This window comes from Sceloporus undulatus, chromosome 2 (assembly GCF_019175285.1).
Source record: "Sceloporus undulatus isolate JIND9_A2432 ecotype Alabama chromosome 2, SceUnd_v1.1, whole genome shotgun sequence".
NCBI classification, from domain to species: Eukaryota; Metazoa; Chordata; class Lepidosauria; order Squamata; family Phrynosomatidae; genus Sceloporus; species Sceloporus undulatus.
Window position 1 is genome coordinate 144,186,497 of NC_056523.1, and position 12,798 is coordinate 144,199,294.

The 12,798-nt window shown below is 43.6% G+C and overlaps 1 protein-coding gene across 2 annotated transcripts in view; it reads right to left on the reverse strand.

Moving 5' to 3' along the window:
* Nucleotides 1-804: 804 nt before the first annotated feature.
* GCGR (glucagon receptor) overlaps nt 805-12,798 on the reverse strand; it is a 49,144-nt gene continuing 37,150 nt past the window's right edge. For both annotated transcript variants that reach the window (XM_042452556.1, XM_042452555.1), the window contains 7 exons: nt 11,416-11,575; nt 7,697-7,757; nt 7,381-7,450; nt 6,763-6,851; nt 5,117-5,255; nt 4,595-4,636; nt 805-3,491 (listed from right to left, as the gene is read on the reverse strand). In XM_042452556.1, the coding sequence (XP_042308490.1) occupies nt 3,192-3,491; nt 4,595-4,636; nt 5,117-5,255; nt 6,763-6,851; nt 7,381-7,450; nt 7,697-7,757; nt 11,416-11,575 (861 nt within the window). In that variant the 3' untranslated portion in view covers nt 805-3,191. The remainder of the gene's footprint in view (nt 3,492-4,594; nt 4,637-5,116; nt 5,256-6,762; nt 6,852-7,380; nt 7,451-7,696; nt 7,758-11,415; nt 11,576-12,798) is intronic.

A 12,798-nucleotide genomic window follows, 5' to 3' on the forward strand; every position in this document is an offset into this window, starting at 1 on the left:
TTTCATGCTTCTGCCAAACAGATACACATAATTTCAACAAGTTTGGGTGGTGGGTGGAGGAACACCATGTTTAATTTGAAGGGACATGGATGAATTCCCAAAACTGGCATAGCACCAGAGGATGGTGAGCTTAAGATCCATCGCCTTAGTGCCTGCCACACTTACTTCCCACCAGTAGTCAGCAGTGCTCGGTTAACTATGGTGTGGTACAGATGGTGCTATAGCGCCATGCTCGCGCCATGCTAGGGTTACAGGACTGCGCAGCAACCACATGGTCCCTAACCCTAGCACCTACTGGTGGCAGCATATTGGCGGTGCCCTGTGTACACAGGCACCGCCATTATGACATAACAGATGCATAGCATCCGCACGTCACACCAGTTACATCATGAGTGCACCACTAGCGCACTCGAACGTAACTGGTGCGGCAGAAAAAGAACCTGCTTTTTGCGGGTTTTTTCCTGTGGAGGGAAGCTGCGCGGTTTGGCATCTGTGGCTTCCCTCTGCAGGAAAAAATGCTGCCGCTGCTCTGGACAAAACCCCAAACATGTACTGGCCCAATGTATCACATTGCTCCTTGATGGAGCAGTTTTTTGCAGGCAGGGGAAGGAAAGGCAGGAAGCTAGCATCTGCCAACTGCCCTAACTCAGATGTTGCTTTGATGGTGCTTTCCTAATGGGTACTAAAGGCCTGTTCCATGCTGGGCACTTTAGAGTGTAGAAGGTGAGGTTATTCTGTGGCCATTCATGTTCCCGACATGTATTTTTTTCCTGCATGTTCTGATTTTTTAAAAACACATACATATTTCTATTCAAGGGACGACATTTTATTTTGTTGAAGTGATTAAAGAAAAACGATAAGCAATGTCCTCACTGCTTGTAGATGTTGGGGTCATGGTCCCAGTATTCCTCCCTTCCAAGGACTGGTCTGGAGAATATAAGATCATGGGCACTGGAGGGAATCTTGCATAAGCAATGGAGGTGACAATTACCTGTTTGTTGCATTGGTTCTAATTTTAACTTGGAAAGGTTAAAACTTCTGAAGGGCAATTCTGATGCAGGACACCTGTTCCCGTCTATGTTGGTACATATAGTGCAGCCCAGTTTCTTGTTCAAGACAAGCCTCTCATTGCCTCAACAGGAGGTACTATCCAAGTTGTCAGGATACATAGCAAGGTTTATTGGGGTGTTTGATCCCCAGGACATTGACACTGACAAGCAGACATAGAAACACAAAGGTGGCCCTTGGAGCTTGCATTACTTTCTCTCTACCCCCCGCCCCCCCATCTACAGAGTCAACCAAGAAAAAGGTTGTTCCAGAATAAAAGGAAGTTGCAGTGAAGTGGCACAGCTGCCTTTGTGGCTGAGGACTGATGGCCCTTGTCCCCTGAGTAAACACTGTTATTTCCATAAATAGGCTGCAGGGTAGTACTGCTAGCTTCCTAAGCCCTGAAGGCAACACTTCCTCCACCACTGCCACCCACCAAGATTTGAAAGTTTCACTTTCAGCCTATTCAGTGGACCCTTGTTATACCCTGGGGTTTGGTTCCAAGATCCCCCCCAAAATCTGTGGATGCTCAAGTTCCATTAAATATAATGACATAGCAAAATGGTGCCCCTTATAAAAAAAATGGAAAATCAAGGTTTGAAATTTGAAATTTATACTTTTTTGGAACATTTTCAAACCGTGGATGCTTGAATCCATGTATAAAAAATCCATGTATAAGAAGGGCCGACTGTATATCCTTCAAGAGGCATGGTTGCTGTTCACTTGTTCTGCAGTCACCGAAAACAACACGTTGCAACTAAAACACACAGGCTCCCATTCTGTTTATGACACAGTTATGTGCTGTCAAGTAGATTGCAACTTATGGTGACCCTATCACAGGATTTTCTTGATGACTTTTTTCAGAGGCGGTTTGGCCTTGCCTTCCTTTTAGGCTGAAGGCATGATTTGCCTAAGGTCACTCACTGGGTTTCCATGGGTGAGCAGGGAACCAGATCCTAGTCTCCCAAAGTCCTAGTCCAACATTCAAACCAGCACACAGGCTCTTGTAAGGTCCATCTGTGTATATCTCTTTTTGGATGGGGAACAGGGAGCTAGTCCTGGCCCTTTGTGCTCTATCCCAAACTTCCTCCCACAAACAGCTGGCAAACCTTAGGAAGGACTGTTGCTGCTGCTGACTAGAGGGGATGGGAGAGACAATTCAGATAATGAAGATACAGCTGTTCTTGATTCCCAGCTAAAGGGAGAGGAGAGTATTTGGTTTCTTTCTCACCTGGAAACTAAGACCTACACCTTTGTCATCATCTGAATTGCCTCTCCTTCCTTTTCTCCAAACTAGTAAGCAGCAGCTGTAGCAGCCCCTCCTGGGGTATGACAGCTGCCAGGGTGGGAAGGATACCAAATCACGCAGGCAGTGTTAATAAGGGTCTTGGTCATAGTTATATTGGACAATTATATATTTTCAAGTTTTGCACAGAATTGTCTTGAGGGGGAGGGAGCTTTTCTTTTGGCAAAATTTTACACTAAGATTTATTTATCTAGAAGAGAAGGGTAGAATGAATTAAATTTAGGGAATAGCTGGTGATATCCTACTGCATGATTAAAAGAAGCAACTGCACAACATCCATGCTTTTTTTAACTCTTTAGCAAATACTGCTGACATATTCTTAATTTGTTCTCTGTAGATATAAGGGCTAGAAACTTGTTTTAAAAGAAGGGAGTCTCAGATTCTCAAGGATTTGATCAGTGTTGATCATGGCCTGGCCTCTAAACTGTACAGGTTTTCAGAGCCCCTTGACAATGTACTGAATCTTTTCCTACACAAAGTCTGTTTGGCACTGTCACCTCCCTCAAGATATTCCATCACTGGGCTACCTCCTCCTGCCTTGTTCCATCTAATGCTCACCCACAGTGGGGCACAGCTGTGGGACACTATGCATGCATACAGGCAGGGCAGTAAGTCTTATCAGGTCTCACAAACGTGTCTCCAACATAAAAGAACTTGCACCGTTCTATCAACATTTCCAGGCAACTTGGAAGATGACACTGTTTCCAGTCACATGTCCTCTTGATGTCTCCAAGTTTGGGTTCCTGCCAGCATCAGCTGCCTTCTTGACCTACAGTGTATCTGTCCTCTGGAACAAAGAAATAGGTCCCATGTGGTGGGGCAGATAAGTAGACCTGCTTCAAAAGTTGCTCTCGACTGTGTCAGGGAAGTCATAGCTTTGGGGCTGCCAATTTCCACCTGCAGCCAAGTTCTCACTGGCACTGCAGCCTGTTCTCTCCAGATACTGTGTGCTAGTATGGACGGTGGCTTGGCTGCGCCCCAACCCATTGAGGTAGTTGCCAACCAGTTTGTGCTTCTCAAAGGTGCTGGCACCCCCATTGCGGACATTGGGTGTGTGGCTGTATGTGTGCTTGTATTCCTCTTCTATGTCCCAGCCAAGCTTCCAGCGTGTCCATTTCTTTGTAAGTTCTGATTGTACCTACAGAAATGAAATACCAGAAGACCTGTGTTTTGCCATTGGTTTGATACTCTTTTTTTAATTTTTTGCCAGTTTGCTAAGATAGTGTAAGACTACTTCCAGTAGCTGGGAAGATGCAACCCTTATAAACAAGAAAATGTCTCTAAGAGGCTCACAGGCAGGACAAATAAACCCAGATCTAACATTTTAAGAGCTAAAGCAAAATGTTACATGTTAGCATGCACAGGCTGGTCTCAGCTTATTGTAGTGAAAAGCAACTTAGAAAGGAAGTGATGTTCAGTGCAAAGATGAGAGAGATTTAAAAATTATCTCCCACTATCACTTTTACATGCTGCAACTACACTCACTGTCAGGTTCCTGAATCAGCACTGTGGAATAGCTCTTTGCAGAGCTGACATGAACCCCATGTATTGAAACTCACTGGAGGAAGATACATGGGTATACGGAATTGTGGTGAGAATGCAGGAAGCAAAGTGCAAAGCACCACCATCTTTCCTCTTACTGCTTCAATGAAAACTGGCCTCTTATTTTTGCAACCCATGCATTGCAGGAAAGGAAATAAATTAATGAAATTGTATGTAATTTTTTTGTTCTTGGTTTGTCAATATTTGTTGTATTTGTGTTGTTAGATGATTTATATAAGGAATGTAAGATGTGTGTTTTATTTTCTTAAAATCAGTGTTGGAAAACCTAATAAAAAGATGTTTAAAAGGGAAGAAAACTGGCCTCTTCTGAAGTCTGTTTTTCCTTATAGGCAGCAGCAGCTGTCTACTACTGCACAAATCCAGTTGTATATGTAACAGGATCAGCATACCAAATATGTTTGGTTCACTCAATGATATGGGCAAAAGGCACATATGGAAGAGATGAGCCGGGGGGGGGGGGTTGTATCTGTAACCAAAACAGCATCATACTGAGTGAATTAAACTGTCTAGACCCTGCAGCTCTGCCAATATTTAAGAAGGATATTGCAAAAGGCAACTGTGCCTCTTAACACCATTCAGAAGAAAGAGGTGGAAATCCTACTCCTCATCCCCATTAATTTCTCCCATATGCACAGCAATCTATATCCCATTATCTCCCTGGCCAAAATTCACACTCACCTCTTTGTTCACAAAACAGTAAAGAATGGCCACCAGCATTCCCTAGTGAAAGAGAAGAATCAATCAGAACAAGGTTGTTCAAAGTGTGTGTGTGTGTATGAGAAAGTGAGTGAGTGAGTGAATGTGTGCGTATACATATATACTGACCACTTGGTAATAGGTTAATCAGGGGGAAAATCAGAGGTGAGGGTACTGGAGACTGCAGGATCACAAAGGGACCTTAATGAGCTGTATGTACAGTGGGCCCTTGGTATCCACTGGGGTTTGGTTCCAGGACTCCACATTGATAACAAAATGTGTGGATGTTCAAGTTCAATATAAAATGGCAAAATCAAGGTTTGCTGTTTGAAATTGATACATTTTCTCCATTATTTTCAAAACATGGATGCTTGAATCCTTGGATAACAAATCCATGGATATGTAGGGTTGTCTGTAGTTCATGGACTTCATTTTGCCCACCTCAATACAGAGTTGGGAGAGGAAACGGGGGTGGATGAGGCAGAGGAGTGTTCTATGTCTCACCTGGAAGGAGCTGAGGAAGAGGTCAAAGAACAGCTTGACATATCTTAGTGTGCCTTGGGCATGCTCATCAGTGACAAAAGCAAAAACCACTTCATGGATGCCCAACAACGGAATAAGTGTCAGTGTTGACTTGGCCAGTCTAAAATAGAACATATTATAAGAAATAGGCTCCATTATCCAGTTAATAAAAAAAACAAGCAAAAATTGAGGAACAACTTTGATGAAATCAACAAGAAAAAAGGGGGACATCTTAAAATGCTTAAAAGAAGGCATTTTACTACCCGTAATGGGCTTCTCAGCCTATGAAAGGCCATTTTAAAAACATGTTGAGATGTATCTCCTTTTTTTCTTGTCAGCTCCTTATCTAGTAGCCAGGCCCATATATGTACCCTATCTACAGGAGATACAAATGGGCTTGTGTGCAGGAAGACAGATGCAACAACATCACAAACTGATGGTCAGTTCACAAACCCACAAACCAGTGTGCTAGCCTAAATAGCCCAAATAGTCTTCTCTATGTCTCCGACTGATGCAGTGACCAGGATTGGCGTCTCTCCTCTCGTGGCCTGTCTGGAGTCGGTAATGGGCTGGATGAGGGACAACAGACTCAGCCTGAATCCAGAGAAGACGGAAGTACTGGTAATAGGTTCCCCCGGTCCGGGGCTGGCGGTGGTTCCACCTGTCCTGAACGGAATCACGCTTTCCGTGAAGGACTCTGTACGCAGCTTGGGGGTGCTCCTGGACTCGTCGCTCCACCTTACTTCTCAGGTGGATGCGACGGTCAGGAGCACCTGTTATCAGCTTCGGCTGATACGCCAGCTGCGTCCCTACCTCGACCGGGGAGACCTTGAAACTGTTGTACACGCCCTGGTAACCTCTCGTTTGGACTTCTGCAATGCGCTCTACATGGGGCAACCCTTGTACCATACCCGGAAGCTGCAACTTGTGCAGAATATGGCAGCCCGTCTGGTCACTGGCACTGCCAGGGCCAGTCATATAACTCCAGTCCTTAAAGACTTACATTGGCTGCCTATTCGCTTCCGGGCGCAATACAAGGTGTTGGTAATTACCTATAAAGCCCTAAATGGCTTGGGCCCAGGGTACCTGGAGGACCGCCTCTCTCCGTACAATCCGCCCCGCGCACTTCGATCTTCAGGGCAGCTATTGTTAAAAGTTCCAGAGGTGAAATATAATTCCACCTCTAGGAGGGCTTTCTCCATCTCAGCCCCCAACCTCTGGAACGCGCTGCCCTTTGAGCTCCGCTCAGCCACCTCCCTACCCCAATTCAGGAAGGGGTTAAAAACCCATTTATTTGAACAAGCTTACCCTGACCAGTAATTCTCCCCCCCCCCATGTCAGCATTGTTTTGCCGACATGTTATTTTATTATTTTTATTGAATTGTTTTTAATGTATCTTATCGGGTTTTGTATAATTTGTATTCTTATTCCTGTTGTTCACCGCCCTGATTTTATAGAAGGGCGGTATATAAATAAAATTTTATTATTATTATTATTATTATATACATGGTGGAAGTGATTGCAAGGAAACTCTCCCCAAAAGAAAGGCCAGGATGTTTTGGGCAGTGATGGAACACAATGTCCTCATCCAAAGAAAATCATGGTCCTATAGGAACAATAGCCATTACCGGAATTTGTAGTCTGTGTAGCGCATCTGGTGGGCACGGAGTTTGGAGACCAATATCTGAATGATACGGATAAAAATGAAGAAATTGATCTGAAAGAGAGAGACCACGTGGTTGAGAGGTGGGAAGGAATAGCATGGGAGGGAGTAGAGATTCATGTACTGTACGTTAATATGTAATGGACTGTTGCACATAATAAGAATAATTGTTAGCATTTAGCTTCTCACTCTTCTAATCTCACACTGGTTTGCATAGGTCTTCCTATAGTCTGTCATCCAGGCATAGAACACATCCTGAAAGTACTGGTTCACCACTGGTATATTTGTATATTAAAACCCCTTGTTCTTTGAGCACTTATGAAAAGTGTAGCAGACACACTAAATTGCCCCATTCAGGTTAACAGACTGAGAGCTCTCCTGGACTCTGCATGAACCTTAGGTTTTTCTGTACTTGGGAAGATAACTGCCCCCCCAAACCTCCAGTTTATCTTTTTATTATTATTAAGAAGAAGCTATCAGAAGCAGGAAAGTGATGCCACCTTTAGGATCAATTGGAAGAAAAGAGCAACTCTGAGCAATGCATTTTGAAACTTAGATAAACATGAAAGAGATAAAGACTCACAAAGATGGCCAGAAAGACAGGAAAACGCAGGATCCACCAGAAACCCATGTTATTGTTGGTACTCCAGCATCTTAAGAAAAGGAAGGAAGGAAGGAAGGACAGTGTAAAAGACAGTCAAGCAAATATGTACTCATTCTATTGCTAAGCAACACCCCCTCCCCACTCCTGTACAGTGCAGTTTTTATCCTGCATTCTCATGAAGGTCACCTGCTAAATTGTTTGGTGCAGACAAAAGTGAGTGCAGAAAAACAACAACCTATCTGTACACCAGCTCATGTACATACAATGTTCTGGTGCACTGGTTGTCAGAACTTACTGAATATTTTCATAAAGAAATTTCACCACCACCCATGGCACAATGAAGAGAATTGGAGCTCCTGGAAAAAGAGGAAAGAGAATTATACAGAGCATTTCCCCTGTTATAGGCAGAGATTTAATCAGCATTACTACTTTTCATTCTTATTTTGATGCCGTGAAGTAGAAGAGAGTCAGTGAAGTAAATGGAAGGCTTGTTCCTATGCAAATATTGAGTTTGGGGCCCATGATTCAGACTGGGACCCTCAACAGGAGGCAAATGGTTAAATCCCCCCAAACCCCTATGCCAAGGCATCAGTCCAGATCATACACCTTTCCGTTGTAAATGAAATTTGCCTTTAAAAAGCCCATCATGCATTAAAGATGGTAAGATAAAGCCATGGCTTAATGTTGTTTCTGTCCCATTGGACAAAAAGATGTTGCAACAGAGTGTTGTAGTGCTTTAAAAATTCAATTTAACCTGAGAACATGAAGGAGCAAATAAATGATTTTAGACCACGCAACAAACAAATCTGTCATACTGCTTTCAAACTCTCCCAAAAACTCTGTGCATGGCTTTAGCTGCAAGAGTGTGCAGCTCCAGTTGGATAAGGTTGCCCTCCTAGCCAAGGTTTAGTAGGCATGAGGTATGTCTGGCTGCCAGTAAGAACATCAGTGTCTCCTCCCTGTGTCTCCTTAGGAATGTTTGGTAAAAGATGAAGACATATGAGATGGTGTCATGGCATTCAGAATGCACCACCCCTCTTGCGAGTAGCAGCCAATTAAATTGAGTGGGTGGATAGGTGACACAGTGATCTGTCCATTCCAGTATGAACTGACTTGCTCCCCTCCTGGGGACTAACATGCAGGTCAGAGCACTTCTGATGCTGTTCTTGGCACCAAACAAACAAACAAACAAACAAAAGGGGGAGTACTATGAAATTATATAGAAAATGTATGTTTTGAGATTAGAATCACAATTATTTTAAGAGAAACTGCATTCGGAAATATGTGTTTAAATGTGTTTGCTTTTTTTTTTTTAAAGCAGACCTTTTAAAATCATGGATTAAATGGGGACAATGGAAGTGTTCTTTCTGAATACATGTGAAATTGGCATAGACTGGAAATCAGTCTGGTTCACTTCCTTCCAAGAAACACTTGAGCGTGATGCTATCACATAATACATTTTTTACTAGGTGTTACTAGGAAGGCATGAAAGAAAATACTGTATGAAGATCCTGTAGCATCCGAGAAAGCAACAAGCTAGTTCTTTAGTACATTGTTGGTGTCACAGACATTTTGTTCCCTGAGTAGAAGAGGGTGCCCAGCATTCTCACCTTGGGAGAACAAGGGAGAATAGGCCATCTGGCATACAGAGCTCTCACCTCTACCCCATGCCCCTTGACATCTGCTGGTTCAATTTTGACTAATAGTTGGGCCAAGATTTCACAAATGCTGGATAAAACCTGCCATTCAACCCAAGGAGAAAAAGATTTTCTCTTTTTGGAGGAAAGAACACAGGATAGGGAGTCTGGACTGTGACCTCTTCAGAGCCCAGTGATTCCTGGAATATTTCTCATGGCCACTTTCTTCTCAGAGTTGCTCTTGAGAAGAGAACACCTCCTCTCACATTGAACCCAAGACATACACACCCTGGTCACCCTGTTTAACATTATCTTTCTTATCTCACCAGTTTTTTTTCAGAATCCCTGCTCTTTGCTCTCAACACATCATACATCCATTTCAGACCAATCTGGAATATTCCAAATATTTGACCATTTTAATTAAACCAGAGATCAGCAACACAAGAAGAAAGCAGATGGTGCTTAGAAAATGATGACTCTTCTGTTTTAAAGACACAAACTGATTGACACTCAGCCCCTCTTGAGATAACCTAATGGAGACTGTTTCCACATATGGAACAGAACTATAGCAGAATCTCTGACAAACCTGAACAATTTTTTTAAAAAATATGTTGACATTAGTAGGTGCTTTCTAAAAGCACATTTGTATTGCCATTAATTGTCATTGTATGCATTATGCATTAATTAAAAATGTGAAAGGTTGTCAGGTTGTGTTCAACTATAGGGGCCAATGCTCATCTCCGTTACTAAGCTGAGGGAGCCAGCGTTGTCAAAGATTGCACCGGTGGTCATGTGGCCCGCATGACTGCACAGAACGCTGTTACCTTTCCACCAAAGTGGTACCTATGTATCTACTTGCACTTTTACATGTTTTTGAACTGCTAGGTTGGCAGAATTACTTGTGCAACAATTACTCATTATGAAAATGCAAATGGATCTTGTAGCACCTTTGAGACTAACTGAGAGAAAGAAGTTGTAGCATAAGCTTTCGTAGTCCTGGTCTACTTTCTCAGATAAAGACCCAGTAGCATCATTAGGGGGATGCAGGAGAACCACATTGGGTGACATCCCAGAAGCAGGGTGACACTTGGTGGGGCCTTCCTTCTGATGCAAGGGGTGCTGTACTCCTCATGCTGGCACCCACTCCTTCTTCTTCACAATCAGCTCTCTCCCTGAGGAGGAAGCCAAGGCAGTGGAAGATGAGGAGGGGTGAGTGTGTCCCTCTTGGCTTCACCTCTGTCCCTCTTGGCTTCACCTCTGTCCAGCTCCCTCCTTACAAAAAGCTGTGTGGAGGCGAAGAAGGGGAAAGCCCCCTCCCCTTGCCATGCCCCCCCTGCACAGCCCTGGAGGAGTGAACAAGTGGGAAAAACCACCCCCCCGGCAGCCCCTTCCACACACACCAGGTGACACCAGCCTGGGGATGCCATTGTGCAATACTACATCTGAGATGCAGAAGTAAACTACGAACGCTTATGCTGCGACAGTTAGTTTCAAAGATGCAAGAAGATCTCTTTGTGTACTGGTATTTCAGACTAATGGATTATTACTAAAAATGTTATTTTTAATATTTAATTTTTTTAATTCCTTAAAAAAAGAAAAATGGCCAAAAATGTCTAAAACTTTCCCAAAATGATCCTTAAAACATTCTGGAAGTAATTAGTAAGTTAATAACACACCCTCCTCAAAAATACATTACATGTACTATTAATGTTAACCTACAGAAAGATAGGTTATCATTATCCCTTTATTATTCTCACCTATAACATGGGAACATTTTTACATGTAACACATTACTTGCAAGTGCTGGCCTCTGCTACCTGCAGAAGGACGCCACTGCCTATAGCAGTACGATATATATGCAGGCTTTGATCCTATCAGCATACTTTACTCATGACTCTCAAGAGACAAAGTGGTAAAGAGAGATCATTTCTACTTATTTCATCCTTCCTCTTCCGGACATCCCTCTTGTTCCTGAAACAATGATCTGGAGGGTTGGAGGAGCCTCCTGAACAGTATGGGAGGTGGTGTAGAAGGGAATCTAAAAACCAGTCATCCCTCACTTCCAAGGAGAGCCTCCACAGCATCTCAGAGAGCCGTCTGTTCCACCAACAGAAAATGCAGTCTGGCTCCAGCCTCCTCCCCATCCCATGATCCAGAGATAAATTCATATGGTCTTTCCTCCCAACAGATAGTGATAGGCATCTGCACCATTGCCCTTTCCTGCTTCTCCAATGTCTCTGCCTCCCATTTCTTTCTCCTACGTGACAATATTGCATGCCTGGGTTACTCTCTCTGTGCTCCTACAGTTCCCCATTGAAAAGGAACTTGAGGCTCAAGTTGCCCATCTTATTTAGGGCCCTGGTGGCCACCTACTCACCCCAGCCAATACAGAGGTAGAGGGTGAAGTAGCTGCGCTCGGAGAAAACAGCTAGCACGAGCAAGTTGTGCAGGTAGATCCCTTCCACCAGCAGCCAGCAGTAGTTGGCCACAATGCCGTACTGCATGAACACAGTGGCTGCCCGGCAGCCTGCCGCCGCCTGGGAAATGCAGAAAAGTTAGTGGAAAGGGCATTAAAGCCTGGAAGCTTTTGGCAAATAACTCCAACCCTCAATCCTCACATTCCCACACAATGCCCAAAACAACCTGAACATAAAGGAAAAATGTTACTAGAGGTGGCAAATCCCCAAGAGTACTGCTTGGCCACTTCTCCTCAGAAGGCTGTGCTGCCTGACACAAAGGCCAAAATAACTGCCCTTGTGTGGCACATTCAGTTCTGTTCTCCAAGAAAAGGGAATGGTCAAGGGAGTGGGCAGCCTCAGGAGGAACTGCTGGGATGCTGTCCCTGATGCCCCTCAGCATTTGTAACCAAAGGCCATTGCTTCTCCCTTCCTAATGGTCCAACCCCATAATGTTGTGGTTGGTGTTTTATAAATAAAAGCTACTGGTACAGGAGTTGCTTCAGTCCTTTGTTTTGGGGTACAGTATGGATGGGGAAAAGAAAGGGAGAAGCACATTTTATGACTTTCATCAGACTCATGTCTAATCTGAACTGCGGAATGCAGATTGATACCACTTTAACTGCTGTGGCTCAATGCTATGGAATTCTAGGGTTTGTACTTTTGTGAGATATTTAGCTTTCTCTGTCAGAGAGGTCTAATGGAACAACAAAATAAAAATCCCAGAATTTCCATAGGATGGAGCCATGGCAGTTAAAGCGGTGTTAAACTGCATTAATTCTGCAGTGTAGATTAGATCTCCGTCTCTTCTTGACAACACACTAGTGGTGTTGAACAAATTTCAAATCACAGCTGATTCAAACTGCATGATGACAACAATTGGTACTGAGTTCCCTTTATGTATGTATGTATTTATTTATTGCATTTATACCTCATTATTTTGCCACAAAGGCTCAGAGCAGCTTACAAACTGCTATATATTGGTCTCTAGATAGGAGTACTGAACCAGAGGTTTGCAGAGCATGACTGGGGGAAGGAAGGGAAAGGTACGGCTTCATCTGAACCAGAGTGTCATTTCAGGACCAAGGCCTGGAAAAGTTCCCCTTTTTTGGATTAAAATTCCCAGAATCCCCAGCCAACACAGCCAGTGATTCTGCTGGTGGGAGGATTCTGGGTGTTTTAGCCCAAAAAAGGAAGAAATTTTCTAAGTTTTGCTCCAGACCAGCTTTCATTTCCATAAAGGCTAATTTAGAGCAGTGCCACTAGGCCCCCTTATGCTCAGTATGTATGTTAGTTTTATGAAT